This window comes from Penicillium verrucosum (assembly GCF_028828655.1).
Source record: "Penicillium verrucosum strain IBT 35672 chromosome Unknown utg000003l_segment0_segment0, whole genome shotgun sequence".
Taxonomy (NCBI): Eukaryota; Fungi; Ascomycota; class Eurotiomycetes; order Eurotiales; family Aspergillaceae; genus Penicillium; species Penicillium verrucosum.
In genome coordinates, this window is record NW_026643212.1 from 2,431,195 (window position 1) to 2,448,729 (window position 17,535).

General features: G+C 46.9%; 7 protein-coding genes across 7 annotated transcripts; 4 read left to right on the forward strand and 3 right to left on the reverse strand.

Moving 5' to 3' along the window:
* Window positions 1-240: 240 nt before the first annotated feature.
* Window positions 241-1,379, forward strand: N7516_008600 (LysM peptidoglycan-binding domain-containing protein; the record flags this gene model as incomplete). The annotated part of the gene is made up of 3 exons (XM_057221319.1): window positions 241-751; window positions 816-1,052; window positions 1,120-1,379. 3 exons carry the CDS (start codon window positions 241-243, stop codon window positions 1,377-1,379), a joined length of 1,008 nt encoding a protein of 335 aa, XP_057071591.1.
* A 541-nt stretch (window positions 1,380-1,920) lies between these two features.
* N7516_008601 (SET domain protein) lies at window positions 1,921-3,288 on the reverse strand (the record flags this gene model as incomplete). Its single annotated transcript, XM_057221320.1, has 1 exon — window positions 1,921-3,288. One exon carries the CDS (start codon window positions 3,286-3,288, stop codon window positions 1,921-1,923), a length of 1,368 nt encoding a protein of 455 aa, XP_057071592.1.
* Window positions 3,289-3,937: 649 nt separating this feature from the next.
* On the forward strand, window positions 3,938-6,659 carry N7516_008602 (ubiquitin-associated-like domain-containing protein; the record flags this gene model as incomplete). Its single annotated transcript, XM_057221321.1, has 8 exons — window positions 3,938-4,024; window positions 4,082-4,150; window positions 4,202-4,238; window positions 4,295-4,432; window positions 4,497-4,858; window positions 4,917-5,727; window positions 5,783-6,243; window positions 6,300-6,659. The coding sequence occupies 8 exons, from the start codon at window positions 3,938-3,940 to the stop codon at window positions 6,657-6,659; spliced, it is 2,325 nt and encodes a 774-aa protein (XP_057071593.1).
* Window positions 6,660-6,970: 311 nt separating this feature from the next.
* N7516_008603 (putative nuclear distribution protein RO10) lies at window positions 6,971-7,820 on the forward strand (the record flags this gene model as incomplete). The annotated part of the gene is made up of 2 exons (XM_057221322.1): window positions 6,971-7,202; window positions 7,375-7,820. The coding sequence occupies 2 exons, from the start codon at window positions 6,971-6,973 to the stop codon at window positions 7,818-7,820; spliced, it is 678 nt and encodes a 225-aa protein (XP_057071594.1).
* Window positions 7,821-12,804: 4,984 nt separating this feature from the next.
* Window positions 12,805-13,792, forward strand: sho1 (osmosensor SHO1; the record flags this gene model as incomplete). The annotated part of the gene is made up of 3 exons (XM_057221323.1): window positions 12,805-12,873; window positions 12,927-13,082; window positions 13,142-13,792. 3 exons carry the CDS (start codon window positions 12,805-12,807, stop codon window positions 13,790-13,792), a joined length of 876 nt encoding a protein of 291 aa, XP_057071595.1.
* An 813-nt stretch (window positions 13,793-14,605) lies between these two features.
* On the reverse strand, window positions 14,606-14,815 carry N7516_008605 (uncharacterized protein; the record flags this gene model as incomplete). Its single annotated transcript, XM_057221324.1, has 1 exon — window positions 14,606-14,815. The coding sequence occupies one exon, from the start codon at window positions 14,813-14,815 to the stop codon at window positions 14,606-14,608; it is 210 nt and encodes a 69-aa protein (XP_057071596.1).
* Window positions 14,816-15,219: 404 nt separating this feature from the next.
* Window positions 15,220-17,060, reverse strand: N7516_008606 (uncharacterized protein; the record flags this gene model as incomplete). The annotated part of the gene is made up of 2 exons (XM_057221325.1): window positions 15,220-16,046; window positions 16,103-17,060. 2 exons carry the CDS (start codon window positions 17,058-17,060, stop codon window positions 15,220-15,222), a joined length of 1,785 nt encoding a protein of 594 aa, XP_057071597.1.
* Between the last annotated feature and the right edge of the window lie 475 nt (window positions 17,061-17,535).

The window sequence follows — 17,535 nt, forward strand, 5'->3', positions numbered from 1 at the left end:
TTGAGATTGAACTGAGACAGCACTACTCATATCTATCGCGCCGGTGATTTTGGATGCGGGTCGACAAGTCTCCCAGAAACGATGGAGGAATTGGAGTCAACCATGTCGTTGGGGGCTAATTGTGTCGAAAGACTCTCAAAATGCATATAAATGCACAAGTTATCCGACGCTACGGCCCAGTCTGGTTCAGATCGACTTGGTTCCTGAAAATCATTACTAGAATTCAGCAATATAGTCATTATGTACGGAAAGTCTGTTCTTGCCTTGGCTCTCTTGCCGGGATTGATTTCTGCACGCTCCATCAGACATGGCTTTTCTCGTCGTGGTGTTGACTGCACCTTCACGATAGCTGCCAGTTCTGGAGACACTTGTGAGACCTTTGCCGACAGCTGGGGCATAACAACCAAGGAGCTCAAGTCCCTCAATCCTGATCTGGACTGCGCCAAATTCGATGATCTCGCTGAGTACTGTGTCTCTGGTGAGGCGAATGATGATGAGCCCGCCAAGACTATCGCAACTTCCAGCGCCGCTGAGACCACGACTGCCGTGACGACCTCCAGCTCGACCGAGACTACGAAGGCTCCCACCACGACCTCTTCGGCCAGTGACCATGAGCCCACCCAACCGGGTCTGGCTGAAAACTGTGACAAGTTCTACAAGGTTTCGGACGGGGACAGCTGTTATAATATTGAAGCTTCAGCCGGAATCACCCATTTGCAATTCTTGAAATGGAACCCCTACATCGACGAAAGTATGTTTCCACATCTTCATTCATATTTCTTTCTTCTGCAGCTTAGCTAACTAACAACTATCAGAGTGTACCAACATCTGGGTAGACTACTACGTCTGCATCCACGTCCCTGGAGCAACTACTACCACTTCTGCTGCTCCCACGCCTACTGACGGTGGAAAGACCCCCACGCAGTCCGGCATTGCTGGGAACTGCGATAAGTTCCACAAGGTCGTTTCCGGTGACCAGTGCGACTCCATCCAGACCGAGTACAAGATCACCCACAAACAGTTCATCGACTGGAACCCCGCCATTGACTCTGGTATGTGAAAACCATTCAAAGAATATCTCCAACCCATTTCCTCAACACTAACTTTTACGCGCCTCAGACTGCACAAACCTGCAACTGGACTATAACGTGTGTGTCCACATTCCCGGCGCTACCAACACCCATGGCCCTACGCCGCAGATGCCCAACCTGTCCTCGGACTGCAAGACATACCACAAGGTTGCTGATGGTGAGAGCTGCCCTGCGATTCAGAAGGAGGCAGGTGGTATCACTCTCGCTCAGTTCCGTAAGTGGAACCCGACCATCGATGCGAAGTGCAGCAACCTTTGGAGTGGATACTATGTATGCACTGGCGTTTAATATCCCATAGTATATGATGATTGCTGTAGAAGGAAGTTGGCATCAATATGACCCCCAGAGTCATCACGCGAGCCCGCCGGTCAATGTTATGTATTTATAGTCTAGAACTGGCATGAATTTTGATATTGTTGAATCTTATCGAAACCTGGCAAGAGAAACTTAGATATTCATCGCACATGTGGACAAGCCCCAGGGCTGCGGTATACTACGAGGAAAATGTTGGTGAAGTTAACATCGTGGATTATCTATTCTCTAGTTTCTATGGATATAAAGAGCTTGAAAGTGCCTCTTAGTAGTAATATTACGGATTTCTAGGTCGCTAGAGCTAAAGCGGTATTCCTAGGAGCAAGCGGTAGATAATAAAAGCGATAGTTCATTAAAAATCAAGCGAAAATAAAAAGAATCTGAATAGCGTGGTGCATTTTTTAAGGTGAGCTGTTAAGCTGCTCTCGGGCAACTTTGCTCAGCCAGTGAGCAAAAGGCTAAAACGGAAAGGGAACGCCAAGAAGTAGCAGAGGAAATCAAGTACGTAGTTAGTCACCTACTCACTCCCAGAACCATCACAGTGCCCGCATAGGCAGTCATAGTCAAGAGCAGTCCAGTACCTATCACCATAGCCAACGGTGATCTCTTCAAATGGCAGAATATCATGAACGACCTCAACTGTGCACACAACTCGGTTTCCAATGGTACGAGTCATGAACTGCGTTGCGGGCCGGCACGAGTGGCTGATAAAACGAGTCCAGTTGCCAAACTGGTGGGGGCAAATTGTACACAAACTGTTAACTGTAGCGGTAGTAGTATTGCTTTTGTCGTCGTTTTGCGTCAGAGGATAGACATTCTCTACGATATCGGGAAGGAGCTCGCCCATGAATATATCGAGAATATCACCGCGTCGGAATCTAGTCAGCGCTCGAACACCAGTGCCAGTCCCGGAGTATTCTCTCAGCTCAATCAGTTCTCCTGCCCGAGTTTCCAAGCGGCAGGCACACGAAACAGGGCTGCCACATCGAACACATTGGCGTCCAACGTTTGTCGGAGTACCATTGGCCTTGTGGCGAAGCGTCGGGTCCTGTTTCTGACCACTCCACTTCTTGGGATCATAGATACTCTCGTTAATGTGCTTCTGTAACTGGCCGTTGTAGATGGGCTCCTTCAGCTTGCCGTCGAGCGTGATGACGGTGTGGTGAGGGTGATCGACTTTCCAGTTCATATATGTCTCGATTTCAGATTTCATATCGGGCAGGCCTGGAATGGGGTAGTTCTGGTAGACCCAGAGAATGTCGCGCCACTTCAGGGTACGGTTGTGCGCGTAAAGTTCAATACTCAAGAGGTTTTCGTGAATCTTCTGGAGCAGGCAGCCCCAGGCTCTATCGTCGGCTTCTTTGATACCTCGTCGGAAAGACTCGGTATGGGAACAGATAGCAAACATCTTCCATCCGAGTGCAGTAACGAACTCTAAGAATCTACTGTTAGGTGTGACGGATTGGAACTCACCATGTTCCGCCTCGAAGGATTGCATGCAGGACATGTAGCCGGTAATTTCCCGCTCCATAAACCCTTCCGTAAAGGTACGCAGGTTGGAGAACGTCTCTAGACAGCCATAAACATTCTCTCCCGCAAGTCTCTCAAGCTCGCAGTAGGCGTTGATGTCATGGTATATGGCCACGGTGATATCAGTAGCTTCCTTGTTTGCCGTCTGGTTCTTGGCATCTTCGGAGCCCCAGGGCGGGAAAAGCTTGTTGAGATCGACAGGAGGTAGGGGGGCTTTGGCGATCTTCTTGTTGACCCTCATGTTGGTAGTCTTCTTGCTGGCAGTCTTCTTGCTGGCAGTCTTCTTGCTGGCAGTCTTCTTGCTGGCAGTCTTCTTGCTGGTAGTCTTGCTTGCGTTGTTGCGTGTCGGGGCCATTGTGGTAACTATAAAATGTAATAAGATAAGAGGTCTTATAAAGATAAAAGTGAAATGTTGGATGTTGGATGTTGGATGTTGGATGCTGTATTGTTTAGAATGTATGATGAATGATTGATTATCTGGCGGGGGAGAGAAGTGCCTTTATACTCGTTCGCCTCGGCCCAAGAGCTATTGCATTATTATACACACTTCTTTGTTTCAACCATAAATAGTATGGTGTTGCAAATGTCCAGAGTAAGCCATTCAAACACTTGAAAGAGACAATGAGTTCTCGAAATATGTTTGGATTCATTGTGAATCGTGAACTGAACCGACAAATGATCCTTGTTAAAGTCAGAACAAGGTGAAAAACTGAAAGAAATGGCCGAGAATAACCCCAAAGAGCTGTATATTTTAGGCCCAAAGAAATGAAGAACTAAGGCAGGGGGAAGCACAAGGAGAAGAAGGATGTAAATAGCGGAATGACGCTTGACGCTTGACGCTTGGCGTCATGTGGTGGGGAAGCTCCGTTGCGACACTTTGTCTTTGTCTTTCTCTTTCTTTTTTCCCAACTCTTCTGCCTTCATTTGCTTTTTATTTGCTGTTAGTATTGGTATGCTTGTACATTGATATCTTCATTTCCGGTCTCAGCGCAGAACCAGACAACATGGCCTCCGAGCCGACCGAGGAAGCTATCACCAGCTTTGTCAGTTTCACAAGCACAACACGCGAGCAAGCCATCGCTTTCTTGAAGGTAGGAGACTGACACCAGGCTGATAAACTGTATCGTAACTAAAATTATTCTGTACAGGGAAACAATCTCGACTCACAGAAAGCGATTAACGCATACTTCGAAGATCCGACAGGGTCTCAGCTAAAGGTAAATTTGGCGGCGCGCAGCAACTCCTGGCTATGAGCTGACATCTCAAAGCCGATAACTGGTTACTGGGATGACAACAGAGGTTCTTGTAAGATCACCTCCCTTATGCGAATTCGGGTTAGAAATTAACATACCCCGCCTCAGCATGGGATTTTGCCCAACAAGACAACGCGCCACCAATGCCAGCGACAGCACCGCCCTCTCGTCCCCCTTCCCGAACGGACATACGTGACCCGGAACAAAATACTGGATATCAAGATTCTGTCGCGATAGCTCCGAAAGGTATCATGATCTTGACATTTCAACTGCAAGAGGTATGCTAATTTGTGGTTATTTGACCATATAGAAGGTTCTGGACAAGGTCTCAGTTTGGCGCAACGCGAAGAAAAGGAATTGCAGCAGGCAGTTGCCATGTCGTTGAATTCGGACATAGGACAGCAGGAAACCGGGGTAACATTGCACAAACAGCCGCAATTCAACAAAGCAACCCGGGATCACTACGAAGAAGGCGCTTGGGCGATGACCCTATTCAACACATCCTCTGAAGAAGTCATGATTAGCCCAGACCCAGAAGACCGCAAAAGATTGGAGGGCGAGCCTGCGTTTATCCGCCCCAACCCCAACGGCATTTACCTAGGAGGATTCTTGACAATTCTCCACAGTATTCCCCCTCGCGCGAGAAGCGTTGCTATTGCGGAACAAACCGCTGTTTGACTACGGCCATGAGTCGCAGTGGTGGAACGGGCAACCCATTAACCTGCCAAAGATTGTCACGGTGACTGATGACAAGACCGGGGATAGCGACTGGGATGACATCATTCATGAGACACAGCGACTGATGGCTTTTATGGATACTACGAAACGTGCCTTTGGCAGCAGCGACAGTTTAGCAAAGATCAAGAGCATGTCATCCTTATCGGCGGATTCGGATGAGATCGTCACCAGGTTTTTGGAGGCATGGCATGGTGCAGCCATTCAAGCAGACCCTGAAAATCCACTGGCAACCATATTCACGTCACATGCATACAAGAAAGAACTTTTCGACGAGTTTGCTGAGCCCGAGGGCAGGAAACTCTTCTCTCTTGAGCCTCCTGTTGAGCAGGACAATGACCAAACGCTCTATGACGTTTTGGATTCGGCTTTATGGTCAGACAGACCGGGGAGTGAGCTTGAGGACGCATGGCTTGAAGACTTAGCAGAGGTTCTCGTCATTAGACTCGATGCTCTTCAAAAACCAAACCCTGTGGGTGTGGATATTCATTTTGTGTTCTATCCAGATCGGTATCTTGGCAGTTGCCGAACTTTCGCTCGTGAATTTCGTGCAAAACGACAGCAGATACAGGAATACGTGTTGAAACTCGAACAACTCATACATCGTTATACCATCCCAGTGGATCCCGTGGGCAGTTTGACGATCACGGCGCTCCTTGAGCAAGCTGTCCGGGCGGTGCCAGTGGTTGCGCCGGAGCAAGTGAGGGAGTCTGATCAGTCTAGCTCCGGGCTGGCAGGCCCAGAAACGATGCGGGTCGCAGAGGAATTGAGGGCAATTGCCACAACCATAGAATCCAAGCTCAAAGGTGAAGACAGCCGTTGCTACCATGCTTATATTATTGGCTAACAATCTGAGCGCAGAACTGGAACTTAGAAAGCAGAATGCCATGGAGTCTCTCCGTGAGATATCAAAGACACTTACCGAACCACCCAAATCACCTTCCGAGCCCCCTGCCCATAAGTACACGCTACGAGGCGTATGCACTGAACCGCATGTGACCTACGTCTTATCGAATTCCAACCCGATTTCCCCAGGACACTTGATGGACATGGACTCGGACACCGAAAACAGCAATGATTACCAGTGGTGGCGTATCAGCTTCTCAGCAGAAGATGGAAAAACCCGACAAGCCGAGAAACGAAAAGTCCAAGGTAACACTACAGCCACACAGGATGGCGAGGTTGTTGGCTACACTGTTCGGAAAGTTCAAGAAACAGAAGTCCTCCAAGCCGCTCGTGAAGAGTCGAGTTCTGTCTTACTCGTCTATGCGAGCGAGAGTGCAATGAATGCACAAGTGGACCCTGCACCGTCACAGCTTCAGGTAGGACGCGCAGTATTTCTCAGATCATTCTAGAGTACTCGGCTAACCGAAAGCAGGGCTTCGTGAACAGAGATAATGATGCTTTTGCGGACGAATTCCAGAATACCCCTACCATAATCTTTAGTGACCAGGAAGATTCCTTGACGGAGCCGAACAACGTGGAAACTCAGCACAAAGAACAGCAGCCTGAAATGTCAGAGAAGGCCACGCAGGTGAATGTCTTTGACTATGAGGTCTCCGGGTTCGACGACGAACCAAAACCCAGCCAAGAGATGCAGGAGAAGGGTAGAGCGAGTCTCTTGAGCCATCGTGCCACCGCAACTAACTCTACGGCGCCCATTACCGCGCATGAGGATTCAGGGTGGAACAATGCCGATGATGAGGGCATGACACGTCATCTTGAGCATGTGAACTAGCATTGAATGAAGCATGCGGGGCGAAAACTATGAATAATGATTGAATGATGAATATATACATATGTAGATACTGTAAAGCAATGTCCAGTTTTGGGGATATGCCAAATGATTAACTTGCAATAGACCCTTAATTCCCAAGTTGTCGAGTCTAGTATGTAGAAACCTTCGAACCTCCCGAGGTGTACACTTTTTGTAGCTGATAAGCTTGTCCCCACATTTTGCCATGTTTGCACCCTCACCAGGCTCCTGACACCCTTTTGCAGTCAATTCCCCTCGCAATTACCCCAATTGATCTTTAAGTTCCACAGACCATGGCCCTCGAAAGCGACGCAGTAGCCGGAGCCACCATAGAACTCCTCGAGGCGCGCCTGCGCCGCCTCACTTACCTCCTCACCGGCGCCACAGACTGGACCGGCGTCCCTACCACGCCCGAAAAGCCCGCATCTCTCGACGAGTCAGTCTCCCGCCGACTTGCACGACTAGAATCGGAATTAGAACGGCTTAGTCGAGGTGTCCCAGCCGTACGGGATGTTCTACAAATCCGTATGTATCCAATGTTAACGTTGTTTACACGCGCATTACCGCCACAACACGTCCCCATATCTCTTACCTTGCTATCTAAATTCCTATCCCTGATATCTACATACTGGACTATCTATCAACTATTCACTTCAAACCAACCCATTCAGCCTCATACTAACACAACCCCAATCAGACGACCGCAACCCAGACCTCTTCCAAACAACATCGCTCCACCAAATCCCCGAAGGCCTCACAACCCAAACCCTAGCCTCAATAGTCCTCTCCTACGCCACCGCCTTTCCTGAAACAGCCTCGCGCCTAACATCGCTAAACGACCTCCCCGTGCCGGACGCGCAGAGCTCCGCAGCTCTAATCGACCTACAGCCACAGCTAGACCGGCTCGCGCAGACGCAGAGCGAACAGGCGGCTGAGATCTCAGAGCTGCGAGTGCGCACAGCGCGCGTGCTGCAGCGCTGGTATGACGTTGGACTTGTTGGGAGTGGGGAGTGCTGGGCTGAGTGGGAGGGGAGACTTGAGGATGTTGAGAGGGAGGTTAGGAGGGGGAGGTTGTTAGGCAGGGGAGAGAGGAGACTTAGAGGGGAAATGTGCCAAATGGCTTGTTTCTGGTGGTTCTTATGAAGAGGAGCCCGAGGGGTGTGATGCCTCTTGCTGTTGCTGTTGCTTTTATTTTTGCTATGATACCTCTGATTTGGGCGTACGGTGTTTTCATGTTGAATAGCGCAGATGGGACATTCCCCAGGTTTAACATACGCATGGAATGATCTGATCTACAATATACCTACCTAAGTATTATTAAATCCAAGTTTACAATACGAGGGAATATGATATCCAGCTCGTTCAAGCGGGGAATTTGATACACCCCAATATAGCGGAAGCAAACCTATCCCCCGTGCTAACTTCCAAAGTTGGATCTATCCACGGATAGTGGAAATATCTACCTACCTTATAAAATTCCTCATTCCATGGATTGCTTGGAAAGTTTAAAGTCAATTGGAATGCGCTAATCTACCCCAGGTTCTTCGCCCCCGCACAATGTGGTTGGCAATGTAGAAAGCGGTATACATAGTAAAGTGACTACTAAAGTAACTCATTAGGATTATTGTTGAGTTGTGTATGAATTGATACATATGGTGCTAAGTGTTAGCTAACATGAATACGTCATCAGCGCTGGAGTGTATGCGCGCCGCCATACATGTACAAATCCAGTAAAATGAGGATATACCCATAGAGGCACAATGCGGCAAAGACATCACCGATTTGGGGCTGTGGCGCAATTGGTAGCGCGTGCGACTCCAGTTCGCAAGGTTATCTGGTCGAGACGGGTCAGCCTCAACATCTTTTTTTTGGTTCTATATATATGTGGCGAAGATCTCTTAAATGCATATTCGTAGGCATGTAGAAGATGTGCATCGCCTTAGCCCCGAACGAAATTACTACGCAAAAGAAACCAGATCGGGCATTGATATCTATGCGAGGATAAGAGCATATAAAATATCAATTGATAGTTCGTGAGGCCAGGAATAATGACAAAGATTGCATGCATTAAGACAAGATTCGAGTAACAGAAACAAGGCAAGAAGAGACAAATTGTTCCTCCGCCAGCAGTTCCTTGGGGAGGACGAGAAGGAAAAAAAAAGTCAGACCCATTTGCGCAATCCTCGATGCTTTCCGTCTCTCGGGATCTGTTCATTCTATTTTCTGTGCCGTCGAGTCACCCGACGAGGAGCCCGGACGATACTCACTGCTTTGGCTATTACGTTTATTGCCTCGGATTCTTTTATTGAATTGTCTTTCGTCTCCGGAACTTGTATGTTCCGATGGCGTTCGAGGTCGCCGTCGTTTCAAAATACTAGGATCAACGTGATTGACAACGCCTGTCTGTTGGGTCTGCACCCGCTGCCTAGCTTCGGCACTTGAGAGAAAGTCACAAAGTTGTTGAGATGAGATGCGTATAACTTGTTCTATATCGCCATAGCTTTGCGATAGCTCCTTTGGTGCGAATTCTCGTAGAGGAATTTGTAAGGTCACCCCTTCGGCAGGGGTTCCATCGTTTTTTCGAAAGACCTATATCGATTTGAGTTCCTTGCTTTGTTAGGTTTATTGGGAGAAGACATACCTCGGCTTCTATAATAGCCTTTGCGCGAAGCTCCTTTAAGCCATCCACGTAGGAAAAATCCGGTTTCTAGACTGTAAAACTTGCTCTTTGAGAGCCTTGATAATCGATGTCTAAGGCAATGACCATATTTATACTCCCATCTGTATTGAGTATATAATCATCCGCCAGATAGGAGACACTTTTACTCTTCTGGGAATAGCAAACCTCTAGGACAACACCGGGGTAACGAGCTTGATCATGTCCAAATGATATATCAGGTTCACGTCTTGTGAATATCTGCTCCCCATTATCTGTTTCTTCGGGTAAAAGGATTCGGGATGACCCAAAGTGAGCGAGTCCTAGAGCGAACTTCCCAATAGGGCCGTTATGTCGTTGGAATTGTCCAATTTGTTGCGCGATGTCATTCGCTACCTTCGTAGAAAACACCTCATGTAAGGGACATGGCATTCGGACTATAAAATAATGACGACGGATATCGTAGTCGTATCTAGGATAGTTATTTAGATTGTGTCTGTTTAGTAGGTAATCGTGGCGTGCCCACCGGACCTTATCCTCCACGTAATTCCTAAGAGGTTTGTTGACGCTTAGGATATCTAATACTTGTTTGTAAATGTGTGGCCTAAGCCGAATCTGCCACCAAGGGCTCAGCTGACAATTTGCGCGATGAAGTCGTAGCTGTTTAACGACGCGCTGGGCGTCTGTCGATAGGGGTTTCTCTGCAGTTGGCGGCGGCGTAAGAGGAGGCTTAAAGACACTCCCAGGTGGAGTAATACCAGCTGCCATCAGGCGGCTGGTTCGAATTCCTGCGGTGTTTATCTGCCTTCAAAGGTTCAAATGTGGTCCCGAGCAGATTCTAGGGCCTAGTATATAGACCGCTGCAGTGATAATTAGGAGTTCAGATTGCCCCTATGATCTTTGTAAATCATACAGGTGGTGCACTGGGCAGCGGCCTGAGCTCCCGTCTGGATTATATGAGGTCCGAGAGCGAGTCACGTGTAGTGACTGAATGTTAACTAGTTAATGTGAAATTCAAACTAATTTATTTAGTTACTCCAAAACACCAATTTAAATACAAATAGAGCTATTTAGTGCGTTTTTCACACTGATTTCTTACCATGTGATTCTAAACAGAAATCCATGTCGTCCCGAGGGGTTTGCTAGAAAATGGATGCCCGAGGATATCACAGCCCAGGGAGTAGCACAAAGAGACAGCAACAGGTTAGTAACCACTGAAGCAGGTAAGGTAGCAAGACGAACAAGAGTAAATGTTAAAGTATCAGTCAGAACTTCAGACAATTTCAATTTGTTCTCCACTTATAGCTCTATTCACGGTAAGGGTAGGCTAAGAACTGGTAAAGGTAACATTGAAGCAGGAAACAATCCCATGCCCTTTTTACGTGTGTTTTACAAATTGTGCACTTATAACTATTGCATGTTATCGTTCGTATATGGTTTGATATATATGTTCACGAAGTATCGGCTAAGAGACCTAGAGTTCTTAAACTTCCGCAGCCGTTTACTTTTCGGTGATATTATAACAGTATTAGAATATTAGTACTATACTTAAAATATAAGGTCCTAATATAATATTGTTGGGAAAAATAGACATTTATACGTGTACCCATTATATGGTCTACCTACAACATACTAGTAAAGGATCGAGAGCAAAGGGCAGATACAGGACCATGATGTAAAATAGGGCAAAATTTATTACCAATTTGGGGCTGTGGCGCAATTGGTAGCGCGTGCGACTCCAGTTCGCAAGGTTATCTGGTCGAGACGGGTCAGCCTCATCTTTTTTTTTCCCATGTTCTTTCTACAGAATCACCTTTTCTACCGGATCGTTTTAGTTTTTACTTTGTTGGAGTAAGAACAACTAACTAGCATATGAAAATACAGAAGTACTTTGTAAGTCTTTTCTAAATTGAGACAAATACTGGTAACGAACATAAGAGAGAGCTCCAAAGTTGTCTAGGACAGAGTACGGAAGACTCCGAGACTCCAGAGTTAATTTTTAGAGATACTGGTTATATAAGGTCTCATGCTGTTCCAAGGTTGTCTAGACGCTGCTTTTCCATACCTTGAAACTAAGAATATTCTCCTATGTCCACACGGCAGCGCGGTTCTAGATCATGGTTTTCACCAATAATTACCCAAACAGGTCTAACAAGATAGCTAGATTGGTCTAATGTCTCAGAATTGTTATTTAACTAGGTTATTATGGTAATTAGGCGTAGTCGACTCTGCTAGCGGAGGATATGGTGAGACTTTTAACCAACTAGTTAGTTAGTTATCTAGGGCTTTTGTTGTGGTTAGACACCTCAGGCATAAATTGGAAGGGTAACTAGCACAATGTTATTGACCTCTCCGATATGGCTTGAAGAGTTCGGGCAGGCTAGTTATGTAGAAAGTAATGACCAATTCAAGGAAGAAAAACAAGATATTCACGAAGTGGTGACAATGGAATGTGAAGGGCAAAGTAGGAAACGAAACAAAAAAAGAAGATGAGGCTGACCCGTCTCGACCAGATAACCTTGCGAACTGGAGTCGCACGCGCTACCAATTGCGCCACAGCCCCAAATTGGTAATAATTTTGACATTTTAAGGCATCAAGAACCTGAACTGATAATTAGTTGACTAGTAGATTAAATAGTTAGGATGGCCTGAGACATTGTTGTACCTGGGCCGGGACCACAAAGCGGAGGTGACTAAGATATTTCCCGGATATTTATAGATTCCAAGGTTTACACCAGATCGAGTCCCATTTATGTTTATATTGTTTTATGTTTCGAAATAAGATATAGGAAAGGAATAAAAGTAATTTAAATAGTTAAGATTATTATAATCAATTAAGATTATATTCTAAGATCTACTGTAACTTCTAACATTGAAATTCCTTAATTTCCTTTCCAAAAAAGAATCGAGACCGTCGATTTCCAGGGGGGGCCGGACGGACTCCACGTATCTGCCACTTTTCCTCCTTTTCCATTATTATCTTCTCCTCTCTCTCTCTTTTCTCTTTCAACTTTCAATCTTATCCACTCTTTTTTTTCCTTTTTTTTTAACGCATTCTATCTCTTATTCCATTTACCTTTCCTCCCCCAGCCTGGTGCTGTTTTTGCCTCTCTGTAAGGGGACCCTTGTTTCTTTTGACTCCCAACCTCTTCACCCCCACGAATTGTCTCTAAGCCCACTTCGTTTTGAGCAAAGGTACTTTAATCCTACATCTTTCTATGTTGTATAATCTTGCGCTTTCCTCTTTATATCTGTCGCATAATTTCATTGGAATATTCCATGCACATCTCTCGTTCCCACACTAACTAACCACAGTCACTCCTTCCAGTCCGCCTCGTTCAGGACCCAACAATCAACAAAACAACCTCTTATATACAACCACATCGCTCATCGCGCTTCTCTCTTTTTTTTTTCTTCTTACCATTTTCATATCAATTCTATTCGACAGCCTAACCCAATAAATCCAACAAAATGGCTAAATTCAGGCCTAGCAACATCCTAGGCGATCCGTTCGCGCTCATGACCCTCTCGATTTCAATTGTTCGTTCGACTTTCTCCTACGTGATCCGACATCAACTAACATACAATTCTAGTTGGCATGGCTCATTGCTTTCATCGCATCTCTCATTGCCGATATCCAAACCGAATATCCCAATTACTCATGGTGGGCCATCTCATACATGTTTTGTGTCATTGTGGGCCTCATCACGACCTTTGGCACTGACACGGGCCATGTTTATGGTGTCGCGGTATGATGCCTCCCCAATACAGAAATATTACGAGGCTCTAATACTGACAATGTTCCCAGATCGTCGGTTACCTTGCCTGTGCCCTCGTCCTAGCATCCACGAGCGCAAACAACCTGATCTACGGAAAACATGCCTCCATGCAAGCCGCCGGCGCAGGCTTCATCCTCCTTTCCATGGTCTCCATTATCTGGATCTTCTACTTCGGCTCCACACCCCAGGCCACCCACCGCGGCTTCATCGACTCCTTCGCCCTGAACAAGGAACAGCCGGCCGAGCCCTCCTACCGCGGCAGCCGCCCCATGTCTAGTGCATTCGGCGCCCGTCCAGATACCATGGCAACCAACAACACCCCGCAGATGTACACCTCTGCCCAACTAGGCGGTTTCGAGACCTCGTCCCCCGTCTCCGGATATCCCAATGGCGCGCCCGGCGCCGAACGATCATCCTCTGCGCCTCGCTTCGGTACCCCCAACCCCCCGCCTCAGGCCAACGGCGAGCAAGAAGTGGGCGAAGTGCCCCAGCCAACAGACTACCCTTACCGGGCCAAGGCGATCTACTCATATGACGCCAACCCGGAAGACGCCAATGAAATCAGTTTCGCCAAGCACGAGATCTTGGAAGTATCCGATGTGAGCGGCCGTTGGTGGCAGGCTCGGAAACAAAATGGAGATACTGGCATTGCGCCCTCGAACTATTTGATCCTTCTGTGATCTTTAGTCCGTATGCATGATGTCTTTTTGTTTCTTTTTGTCCGAGTTTCTTGTCATTTTTTCCCGTCGCAAAATCTGTTTCCCCTCCCCTTGATACCCTTCGGATCCAACCTCGATGTGTGTGTATTTTTTTTGGTTCCTTTAACGTGATGTCTTGATGGCCTCCTTTTTCTGTGTTGTATGTCTTTTCTCTTCTTGGTACGGTTTTTTTTTTTTTTTTTTGTGATTTGGGGTTTATTTTGCTTTTTACTCTAGCGGGTGGTTATCCCGCGTCTGTCCTTTATGCTCCTTCACGGTTGAGGTGCTATTCTCCATTTGTCATGTTGGAATCGAGTTTAGAATTGGGGTCTTTTGATCTTGATGAATGACTTTCCTACATGAAAAGATAAACATGTGAGATGGTATCTATACGTTAGGATAGCGATGTCTTGACTCTAGAACAGTGCAATTCACTATATTGTGTGTTTTCTAGGGCTATGTGGATGTACGTATGTGTCTACGTAATTTGTAATTTGTCGAATCCACCTGGGCACTTCCAAGGTTGGACACCCCCGCGGGGCCATGTTCTAGAACACCCATTTTTGGGCCTCCCCCATTAGGGTGTATAATAGCCCTATTTAATCTCGCTATACGGATTATGGCATGAGATATGTCAAATCAAAGCGGGGGTGGTGGGGAAGGGGGTGGATATGAATACGGAGTACCCCGAAGGGGAATGACCGTGGGAAGCAGAAGTAACATGGCCTATCCACCTTTTCACTGTAAGGAGGGATATTCCTATATAACGGAATTGATACACCCCGATTTAGAAGGTCAATCAATCTCGATCAAAACTTTAGCAAGGTGTTTCTTTTCCTTGAGGCGTCTGTATGCGCTCTTTGCCTCAGCCAACTTGAACACCACATCATCGACCGCCGGCACAATCTCATGCTCGTCAATGAAGCGAACCAACTCCCGAAATTGGTTGCGACTGGCAGCCAGAATACCACGAACAATGCACGTATGCAACAGAGCGGCGAACATAGGCACAGCGTCGACGCCGGACTCCCCAACTTGGCCAACGACCAGAACAATTCCATCCACGCGCACTGCCGCTACTCAACTTAGTACTAATTATATTACTACGTATTGTCAACTTCTCTACCTGCCCCCACCCCCACGGGCTTGGTGGATATGGGTTGTCATCCGATCTTCAGTGCCGCCAACTACAGGCCTTGGTTAACCACCCTTGGACCTTCAATTTTGAGATTATAACAGTGAGAGTAAACTGAGGTGGAAACCGAGGTGATATTGGAAATGCAATGTTGAAAGAATACCAAAACAGTCACATAAAAACAAGGCGTTGCCACCACCGCAGTCTATATATATCTAATACATCCACTCTTTATTATCTCCATAGTATCATCTAGCACATAAATCCCGCAGTCTCAGACCCCGGAGTCGTCCTGTACAATATTCTGCGCATTGACATATTTATCCCACGCAACACAATTCTCATTGAACGGAGTATAATCAACGAGATCCCGAATCTCATCATGCCGCTCAATGAACTGTAACGCCAGACCCTCGTCAACATGCCATCCAATATGACAGTGCATCAACCACGCGCCGGGGTTATTCGTCTTGAATGCAATAAGCAGCCACCCATTCCCAGCGAGCACAGCCGTATCTCGACGCGGGGGGTTCTCCGTAATGATAGAACCATCCCACTGTGACGTCCCAGGCCCAGGCTGTCCCTGTGCCAAGATGGAGAAGTCGTGGCCGTGAAGATGGATGGGGTGAGTGACGGCAGTGTTTTGAATGAAGAGATATACCCATTTATCCTTGAAGGGTAACTCAATCATGCCACTTGAATTAGAGAAGCCCAATTCGTGGTGGTAGACTTGCATCAGGGTCGGGTTCTCCCAGCTCACGTTCATAGAGGTGGAGTTGAACCGCCAGCGGAAGAAATTCTCTGCGTTCCTGGTATTGCTCACTGTTACGTTTTTATCCCAAACTGGCGAAACTGGTGGATCGACGTTTTTGGGGACGTGCGGAACTAGATTCGTCAAAAGTTCGTCTTCACATACGTTTACGTTTGTGAAGGTGTATGACAGCGTGCGCGGTTGTTTGGGCGTGTTGCCATAGTAAACGATGCCTCGAATATTATCGGCCATTTCGTTCTGTGAGCATTTCTCGGCGGGTATAGCTCTCATCCAGAAGGATTCAGCTACGGATTCTTGGTTGGCTGTGATGATAATGTCATACCGTTGACCTATTAGAATATTAGCTGGATTTGTATGTTTGGACAATGGGGGCCGAGCAACGAACCCATTCCAAGGCTGATCACGTTTGTGGTAAATGGCTTTATAGGAACAAGATCCATTGCAATGACGGTCATTGTGTGGTTATCAATAGTAAACTTCCAATGCGTGTCGATTGAAGGGTTCACGAGTCGCAACCGGTAGGATTTGCCCTTTTCTACTTTCATGTGGAAAGGAGACCCAGTAGTATTTGTACCGTTTCCATAGACATTCTTGCCATTGATGAGTCCATTCGACAACTTTTTGACAGGGCCACGTATTTGGACATCTTGGTGCAATTGGTCCACGGTTTCATGCGTCCAATCACTCAGGAACAATGCACCCTTGTCCACATCATAATTTGCAGTTGCCGGTCCATTGATAATGATAGCACCATATACACCCTCCCAGGCTTGCAGACCAACATGAGAGTGATACCACGAGGATCCATACTGGCCAGCTCGCCATTTATAGGTCATAGTCGAGCCGGGAGCAATAGGACATTGGGTGATGGAGGGAACACCATCATTGGGATTTGTGTAGTTCTGACGAATACCGTGCCAGTGAATACTCGAACCATTCATTGCCTGGTACAGATGGTTGGTTACGTGGACGATGACCCAATCACCCCAGTCTGCAACAAGAGGTGGGCCAGGCAAGGTGCCATTGATGGTCATGGCTAGACGTGGAGGCATAAATCCGTCGGGAGATATTGTGACTTCTTTAACCTCAAACCAGTATTCGCGCGTAACACCTGTGTCTGGGACGACATTTTCATAGTCTGTGTCGATGCTGTAATCGCACCAGACAGATCTGTCGTTGGAGGTATTTCCTGCACATGGAGTCCCGGTAGCTCCATGAGTATTTGGAACCCGAGATCTTGTGGCAATTGGTCGCAGCGTTGTAGATGGTTTGTGGGAGTAATTGGGGTAGGCAATGCCAACACCAAATAAATTGGCTAAGATGATAATGGGTGAAAATCTCATGATAACTCGCTATCAAGCTCTTCAAATAAGACTGTTGGTATTTGCCTTCTAGAAGGATGGTTAGTACTTATTCCATCAAGTCATGGAAGGGATTTATATACCTCCCTTAGAGACTCAAGCTGATATTTTACGAACGCCTATTCTGACTCCAAGGCAATCCAGTCGTATTCCGCCTCGTACATTGCTAGGGAATGCTAGCATATTGTCATCTCCAACAGACGAAAGCAGAAATAATAGCCTAGAGGGAGTTAAGGCCTCTGGTTTGGTTTCAGCATGGAGTAAAACTTCGTGTTTGCCCCAAATAGATTGTTCAAGTGAGCATATCTCAGGGATCCATATGAATACTGAAGGCTATTACGCATCGATCCATGACGGAGCTAAGGCCATCCAGCTCAGTCTCAGCGTGAGGCAAACTTCGTGTCTGTCACAAATAGATTGTGTAAGTGGGCATGTTCCAATGATTCATGCTTGAATA